Raw genomic sequence first — 8,964 nt, forward strand, 5'->3', positions numbered from 1 at the left:
TGTTAGCCCTTAGATGTTAGCCCTCAGGCGAGGGGAACTTGGGGGCCCCGAAGTGAGAGCCGGTATCCTCCCAGCCTAGTCGCAGATTCAGTAAAACGTATGATTAGTAAATGTTCTTTATGCCTGGACCAAAGGGTAAAGAATAAATATGCTCATATTTGACACAATACAAATTGAACTGATTCGCTTTATCCATTCACTATAATTTCTTGATAAGGAGAATGCTGCTTTCTTATATATTGAATACCACATTAAAAACCTCATTAACATAATTAGTTATTTAATAATTATTTAAATTACATATTTATTTCAATTTCCTATTAGTGACAGATAAACAAATTAAATTTTGTTGTTTCGATTAAAGTATTGCTTTTTTAAAATCTTAGTTCGTAGCTCTAATATTACTCCCTATGGGATCGATATCTAGGACTCCATTAGATTACTTGAGCGATACGTATGCTTGCGTTGATAAATGTGACTTTACAATTATTGAATATTTATTACATCCATCTTTATCGAATTTATAACTGTTATTAAGTTTTGATACAATTGCTGAGGAATTAAATCTGTTAGCAGCAGTATTAATTACTTATATTTTCAAGCATATATAAGTTGCGGTCAATGTGCAGGAAAAATTTTGTTGAGGTAGATATGACGATGAGAAAAGCTGCATGAGGGAGGTCTGACTGCAGGGGAGAGAACCGGCTACAGGAATAATCCCGAAGGTCCAGTCGACAACAGATATGTTCGCAGGAAGTTCTGGCTACAGTAAATGCCATAGGAGGGAATTTCACTCGCATGAAGGACTACAGAAGGGAGTTCCAATGGCAGGAAAGCCATCAAGGGATATGTCCCGCTATAGGTAGGTGCTTCGACGGTCCTGGAAGGAAATCGGGAGGTCATGAGCAGAATCAAGAGCAGTCTGAAGCTGCATAAAATCAGCCCTGGAGAGAGGTTTTGAGGTAGGGACATCCTGAACAACAGCAGACTTCACTCCTTTGGTCTCAAACATCAAGAATGACGTTGGGTTAAGGGATTCAATAGGAAGCTTCTTGACGAGCTTAATTTGAATAGCAACAATATCATCTTGGGACTGGAGTTGGATGGTCTGCGCATTGCAGAGCGCTTGATGTAGAAGGGCGATGCCAATGGCGAAAGCAATGTGATCATCATTCTGGCTGGAGATACGATAGTCATGAAAAAGTACCTCTTTTTTGAATTGGGCGACAGACTGGACGCCATCGCCGCCAAGGAGATTGTGGAGAAAGATGGCGTGGTCGCGGGTTAGGTAGAGGTGGCATACACGCTCGATTTTATCGAGGGAAGGCAGGAAATGCTTGTCCAGTAAATTGACGTCGTCTTGAGTGAGGAAAGCTTTGAACTTCATATAATTCAAAGTTTCCTTAGCAAAGGATGCAACTTCCTTAGCAAACGGTGGAATCCAAAGCAGATAGTGAGATTAACTCCATGGAGTAAATCTGAAGCAACCAAAGGATCTGGACAAGACAGTCGGTAGCATGGAGAGGCCTTACGACAGCTAGGTTTAAATCGAGAAGGAGCAGCGGCAGAAACTTAATGGAAATTCCAAGAAATCGACTGGGAAATTTCTAGAAAATTGCAACGGATCTAGTTTAAATGGTAGAACTGCAGAGAATCATGAAGGATTGCCCAGATGCAAAGCAAGCCAACAGCTGGGAAAAACAGTCAGAGGGGATGGCTATTAGGAAAATTGCGGGAGGCCCAGCAGGAAGAGAAAAAAAAAAATTGCTGTATCAAATATCAAGATGAGTGTCTCTCCCTTCCTGTACGAAGGATGACAGGAAGAGAGTTCGCCAGTTTTGGAAGGAGAATCAGTGGCTAGGGTACAAAATTAGTCTCTTATACCATATTGAAATTTAAAATAATGCTGAATAAGGTGAAATTCTTTGGAATAACTTGATTTCATTGATATGAACGAGATTATAAATAACCCTTACAAGAACATTATAATAGTAAAAATAATAAAAAAATAAAGATATATCACTTGATATCTCCAACAATTAATTTATATTAATTATTTGGCCATACTAGGAAATAATATAAAATAGGAGAACAAATAATTCATAATAATGAAAAGAAAATATCCTCTTATATTAAGAAAATAATTTATTCCCCATAACTTTTTCTATGAATAAATTATTTTCTATTATAAATCTTAATAAGAAAGATAATAAATTATGTAATTTAAATTAGATATTCAACAAAAAAAAAAATATTGGAAAATAAAATTTATTCTTAAAATAGAATTTTGGGCTCCATTCACTAACGATATATAATTTTAGAAATTTAAATAAATTCAATCGTAAATATAAGTATATTCGTATACGAAGTAGGTGAAGCGCTCATGATCGTAGACTTGGAAGCAACGATGAAAACAAGAATAATTATCTCATATTATCGTCCCGCTTTCGAAACATTTTTCTATTCTCTCTCTCTTCGTGTCCCATTTTCCCCCATTCTGTGCAGAGAGTGGTTGGCGACAGGGAGGGAGAGAGAGGGAGCCCAAAATCCTCCTGCAGTGAAGGCGAAGCAGGAGGTCCAACCATGGCCGCTGCCGCGGCCAATTGCTTATCCTACTCGTCATACTTCTCGGCTCGTCAATCCCCTAGACGTCGAAGCAGTTCATCGCTTTTTTACTCGTGCTTTCGTCTATCTGGAATCACTGCGCCAAAAGGTGGCTTCTCTATCCGCTGCTCCTCACCCTTATCCCCCAATGGTAGGCCAACAGGGAGAGAATCCGAGAACTCGGCGGTCAAGGAGGAGAAGCAAATTACGGAGGAGAAGCGGAGGTCTGAACTTGCTTCCCGCATTGCCTCCGGGGAGTTCACCGTCCAGAAATTTGGGTTCGTCTCGTTCTTTTCGTTTCTATCGTATTCCCATTGATTGAGTATTGGAATAAGTGTTTTTGAGTTTTATCTTTGGACTGGTGAAACAAAAAAGATCGGCGTCAATGCTGAGGAATGTGCTTTCGAAGATTGGGCCGTCTGGAAGGTTTTTAGTGGATCTGTTGGTTAAATTGGGCGATGGCGAGTACACGGAGATTCCTCAGGCCCAGGGGTCATTCAAGGCTGTGGGAGGTCAGGCCTTCTTCATTCCTCTTTACGAGCTATACCTCATCTACGGCGGTATCTTTCGTCTCACCTTTGGGCCCAAGGTAGACTTGATGCTACAAATACTGAACTACGAATTACGACTATTCTGGAACTGGTTGTTCTGATTTCTTCTTGGTAATAGTCATTTTTGATAGTTTCTGATCCGGTACTAGCTAAGCACATTCTTAAGGATAACTGCAAGGCTTACTCCAAGGTGGTTTTCTTTCTTGTTCTCATTTGGTTTCAACTTCGCTTTTTTTCCTTGGTAAAACAAACAGCTCTTCTTAGTTGATGCTCCTCCCAATAATGTTTAAGGGCGTTCTAGCCGAGATTCTTGACTTTGTCATGGGGAAAGGATTAATCCCAGCTGATGGCGAGATATGGAGGGTTCGGAGAAGAGCAATTGTCCCCGCGTTGCATAAGAAGGTGCTACAATTTTATTACAAGTTTGCTCTTTTGTTACGGCACCTAAAGGGGTTGCAAAATATGTACTGTTTAGTTTGTTTATGTACTTCTTTTGCTGTCCTTGGCATAGCCAATACGGTAAATTTTGTTTCATCAACAGTATGTGGCTACCATGATTAACCTCTTTGGGCAAGCTTCATATAGACTCTGTGAGAAGTTGGATAGAGCTTCATCAGATGGAGAAGATGTAGATATGGAGTCACTTTTCTCACGGCTGACCTTAGATATCATTGGGAAGGCTGTTTTTAACTATGATTTTGATTCTTTAACACTAGACTATGGAATTGTGGATGTAAGTTTATTTACTTCTTAACTTCTTTCCGTGCACTTTGTTTATTATATCTCTTATCTATGATTTTTTATCCACTACGGAATTGTGGAGGCTGTTTACACAGTCTTGAGAGAAGCAGAGCAGCGAAGTACTTCCCCAATACCAACTTGGGAAATTCCAATATGGAAATATATCTCTCCAAGACAGCAGAAGGTCACAAAAGCTCTGAAGTTGATCAATGACACTCTTGATGAACTGATAGCAATATGCAAGGTATGTTATATATATAGAACCAGAGCCAATATTTTTCTTGATAAGATTCTCTCGAGATATGGATAACCATTAGAGTATTTGGGACATCTTTATTAACTATCAAAGCACTTTGGCTACGTGCACATCATCAGTGTTCTGTGAAAAAAATAATATTTGTTTTAAATTTTAATTTATTATTATTATATTATATTTTGTTTTAGTTATAAATGCATAATTTAGGTGGTATTTGAACTGACTGGGAGTAAAAAGGAGAATATTATGAAGAAAAATGATTGAGTTTATTTGACATGTATTTGATGGCCGAATCATTTTAATTTATTTTGAATGCAATTCTCTCCCAAAATTGTTTGAACTAAATATAAATTAAATACATTTTAAAGCAAAGTTAAATTTTAATAATTATAGGTAGAAGTATTTATATATTTATTTTTTGAGTTTCATATCATGGTGATACTCAAGTAAATTCATATTATGAAAGCAAGTAAAATTCCTATTATGCACATGCACACATGCACGCGCCCACCCACCCTTCCACACAGACATACAAATATCTATGTTTTAAAATTATTTTTCGAAAAAATTAAGGCATGGAATCTTAAAAGTCACCAATAGGATTGGGCTGGAAAAGAGGCTCACACTGGGTATAATAATCCTGCTTTGAGCATCTCTCAAATCAACTTCTACATCACATTATTCTGAATCTGGGGATATCGACATGACATGACAGCATAGGATGAACACCCCCCGTTAGGTTAATGGTGTCTTGCGCTCTCTTGGTGGTAGTAATCCACTCAGCTGCTGAAAGATGTCTGGAAACTGTTATAGGTGCTGTGAACACCCTCAGGGAACTCTTTTGCTTTAGAATCTTGAATCTCCTTTATTCTCTACAGCTCCTCCAAATATCCTAACCCTGCTCCCCGTATTGTCTTAACCATGGTTTTGAGCGAGATCATAGTTTTGCATATGCTAGCATCTCCACTCAACGCCACCTTACTACCCTCCACCTTGAACTCAATCGTCATGAATTTTCAATCCACATTCATCTCCCAATTGTTTGTAGCCACTTCATCCCCAAAATCACATCAGTGCTACCCAAGTTTAAAGGAAAGTCGTCCTTCACCACTCGTAGGATATGTAGTGTTGTGGCCACCCCATTGTAAATTCCCCGATTTTCTCTACCATCATTTTCCCCATCATGACACCAAAGCTCCCCGTATTTATGAGCTCCAACCCTAGCTGATCCATGACCCGATTTGAGATGAATTTATATGTGGCTCCATTATGCTTCAACACTACAATCGACTGCTCCTCAATATGCCTCTTGCCTTCATAAAGTGATTTGGAGTATTCTCATCACTGAATTGAGGGACACCTCCTCTATTTCCAAGTGCAAATGCACATCTTCCTCCACCGTGTCTTCCTCCGACTCCTCACTATCCGTCTCCTCCTTCTCATGAAATATAAGAACTTGAAACGCACACTACTTGCAACAGTGGCATGGGGTCTAGTTCTCGTCACATAGAAACTCAATCCTTTTGCTCTTTTATCGTGCACTTCAACATCAGTGAGACGCTTGAAATTGCCCCTAAAATGGTCTCCATATTCTTTTCCTTTGGCGTCTTTTCTAAAACGACACTGTCAAGGTCCTTGGTGTCATGGCCATCGAGGCACCCTTATAGATTCCCTTCATGGCGTGCCTTTGTGGTTTTTTTCACCTATTTCTTTACTTCCATCATTTGGGTGAGTTCCATCATTTTTCCAATCCCCGAAATCTCAACTGTTGGAGGGCTGCTCAGATGTCGGGCTACAGGCCCTTTAAGAAATTTCTCTTCAGTCTTGCTGACAAAATACCACTTAGTAGCCCTAATAAGAGTTCAAATCTCTTTTTGTATTCCGTGACCGTCCTCTCCCAAATCAAAACATATAATTGCTCATATAGGTCTCCTTCCCAGATGACTCAAAAACGTTCGAACAAATAATCCTTAAACTTCTCGCACACATGCATCTGGTACATTGCCTCCATCCTCTGAAACCATGCTAAGTCCTTTTCTCTCTAAACTAGGGTTGTAAAAAAAAAAAAAAAACTCATTGTTCCCAAACAGCTCGTGTTCAATTCGTTCATTAAGCAAACGAGCCAAACATAAATAAATTTTTTGAGCTCATTTTATAAGCGTGCAGAACACAAACAAAAGTTTTTTTGTTCGTGCTCGGCTCGATTTGGCTCAAGTTAATTAAATATTAAGTAAATAATATTTTTGTATTAAATTTATATAATATGAAAATTTTTAAAAAAATTAAATAGTTTTTGTTATGCTTATAAATAAAAAATAAAAATTTTATATTGGATATCTAGATACATAAGAATGAGTTTGTATGTGTGAAAAAGCTAAAAAAATTTCCCTCCCCAAAACTGCTGCTGTCAGCGGGTCCCATGACTCCCATCCATAAAAATAGAAAAAAATATATACATAAATATTTAGCATTTCAAGTCATAAGAATTATTGGTGTGTAACTGTATGCGTTTTCTTTCCATTGTCCAAGCTTCGTTGAATTGATATAGTCCCATATCACATAATTTTAGAAAAATATTTCACCTAGCCTCTATAAATAATGAATCTTTGCCTATCAAATTTATTTTTACTCCTTAGCTTGACTACTCTCGCAACTCAAGCTACGGTAATTTTAGAATAAAAATTAAATTTTATAATTAAATTAAATTATATGATTTATTAAATTTTAATAACTTTTTATTTCGAGTCGAACACAAACAGAAAATTTACGAGCTATTTCGAACATGAGCAGAACATTAAAAAAAAATTTAAACTAGGCGAACATGAACAAGCCTTAGGCTTGCTCTTGTTCGACTCGTTTGCGCCCATACTCCAAATATAATCCTGCTGCCATGTGCTTCTCTCCCACAGTTAAACAATTCACTGCAAAATATCACTCCACTCGTACACATACTCATGTGTATCTTTAATTTCCTCATAGTGGCCTCTCATCATTTCCTCCATGTTCCCAAATCGGTCATCCATTCGGTTCTCTTTGGTGGCAAATATTTATTTCATTCCCAATTTGTTTTGCCCTAATTTTTTTTCCAACACATCCACTTTCTTTGCCGCCATTTCTCCAAGATCTCGCTCTAATACCAATTTGATACGATCTGGAACAAAAAACAATGAATAAATTAAAATAGATAGGTGTGAAAACACAAAAGAAGATTGATTTTACTAATACTAATGAAAACAAATATGATACAACGTTGATCTACTGTTCGAGAGATGAGTCGTCTTTCACAAACCATAGACTCCGCTAGGGACGAAAATATTATGCAAGACATAAAACAAAAACTACAACCTATGCAAGACATAAAACAAACACAAGACAGTTAGCCTTTGTAAATACTCTCAAGTCTCAAAGGTTCTTTTCAAACTTTCTCCCTAAAGCTCTCATTGATTCTCAGTCTCTTGTATTAGCGGTTGTGTGGGCCCCACCCAAGCGTTTATCCTCGTTGTCTGCAATCCTGTCGGCTCGTTGTCTGCGTATCGGCGGATCTCATCAAAATGCACAAATATTTGGTGTAACTATTTGTATTTTTTGCTTTTGATTTCTCATTTTGTGTTTTTGCTTGTTACTATTATCCTAATAAGTTGATCATGATTATCTCACAACTCTCAACTTAGACATGGAACTAATTGTTTCCTTCCGTACCATGGGTAATAGTGCTTTGCACCGTGAATGAAGTACAACAGAGGGTTTGTAAAGTAATAGTCTATTCTATCTAGTGTTGATTTGTGAGATTATAAGTTAAATTATTTAACAAAGTATCGGAAGTAATGTTTATCATCTGTAAACATGCAATTTTAACAGCATGACAGTGCATGAACTTCAGGATGGGTTATTAGGTTGCCTACAGCATGGTGTATACTGTTTGAATGTTTGCATAACTTAGCGTGAGGGATTTCTTTAACCAAATTCATGACTGATAATTGGTTAAATATATTATTGAGCTCAGAAGTGCATTTGTTAAATATGTGAGATTATACTTTATACTACTTCGCCATACCAAATCACCATTGTATTTACTATAAGCAGAGAATGGTTGATCAAGAGAAGTTGCAATTTCACGAGGAGTACATGAACGAGCAGGATCCTAGCATTCTACACTTTTTATTGGCATCAGGAGACGATGTATGGTGTCACACATTATATATTATTAGACCATTATGGTATCTTTAAAAGTTATTTATGATGTACATCCTTATACTTCAATGACAGGTTTCCAGCAAGCAGCTCCGTGACGATTTGATGACATTGCTAATAGCTGGACACGAAACATCTGCGGCAGTGCTTACATGGACTTTTTATCTTCTTTCTAAGGCAGGTTTATGATTTTGTATTCTTGCAGTTATAAGATGGTCAATTTGTAATTCATAGTGAAGAAGTGATCATAGCTTATTCTAGAAGAAATTGCAGGTTGTGTTTGGGGTTAGGTAGATGAGATGCCTATTCTTTAAGGGACGTGTGGTGGTAGAACCTAAATATTTCCTTGTTTTGTGTAAGATGTATGATATGCACAATTTGAAATCATTGGGTTGGTGTTTACTTTTTATGGCCTGTTGGCTGGCGGGGTTACTGTAAGTCCCCTCAGGTCAATGGTTCGAATCCCCGTGGCGCGGTGGTCCTCGAATAATAGCACATGGCGCAAGCTTCTCACCATAGGGCCTAGCGCATAAGGAATCAGTATTTGGGCCTCTGCCAAATACCGATTCTTTTAAGAAGAAAAAATAAAATAAAATAAAAAATATATATATATACATATAT

General features: G+C 37.6%; 2 protein-coding genes across 2 annotated transcripts in view; one reads left to right on the forward strand and one right to left on the reverse strand.

Moving 5' to 3' along the window:
* Positions 1-856: 856 nt before the first annotated feature.
* Positions 857-1,387, reverse strand: LOC110025137. The gene has a single exon (XM_020725426.1). It carries the CDS (start codon positions 1,385-1,387, stop codon positions 857-859), a length of 531 nt encoding a protein of 176 aa, XP_020581085.1.
* Positions 1,388-2,453: 1,066 nt separating this feature from the next.
* Positions 2,454-8,964, forward strand: part of LOC110025132 (protein LUTEIN DEFICIENT 5, chloroplastic) — a 34,618-nt gene continuing 28,107 nt past the window's right edge. Inside the window, exons 1-8 of the mRNA XM_020725421.1 lie at positions 2,454-2,882; positions 2,980-3,193; positions 3,274-3,345; positions 3,447-3,557; positions 3,697-3,888; positions 3,979-4,140; positions 8,236-8,331; positions 8,419-8,520. Coding sequence (XP_020581080.1) covers positions 2,584-2,882; positions 2,980-3,193; positions 3,274-3,345; positions 3,447-3,557; positions 3,697-3,888; positions 3,979-4,140; positions 8,236-8,331; positions 8,419-8,520 — 1,248 coding nt within the window. The 5' untranslated portion in view covers positions 2,454-2,583. The remainder of the gene's footprint in view (positions 2,883-2,979; positions 3,194-3,273; positions 3,346-3,446; positions 3,558-3,696; positions 3,889-3,978; positions 4,141-8,235; positions 8,332-8,418; positions 8,521-8,964) is intronic.

Source organism: Phalaenopsis equestris, unplaced genomic scaffold (genome assembly GCF_001263595.1).
Source record: "Phalaenopsis equestris unplaced genomic scaffold, ASM126359v1 Scaffold000291, whole genome shotgun sequence".
Lineage (NCBI taxonomy): Eukaryota > Viridiplantae > Streptophyta > Magnoliopsida > Asparagales > Orchidaceae > Phalaenopsis > Phalaenopsis equestris.

What these genes read in the sequence shown, in the direction of transcription:
- LOC110025137 (XM_020725426.1), bottom strand. Translation starts at nt 1,387, where the DNA reads ATGAAGTTCAAAGCTTTCCTCACTCAAGACGACGTCAATTTACTGGAC.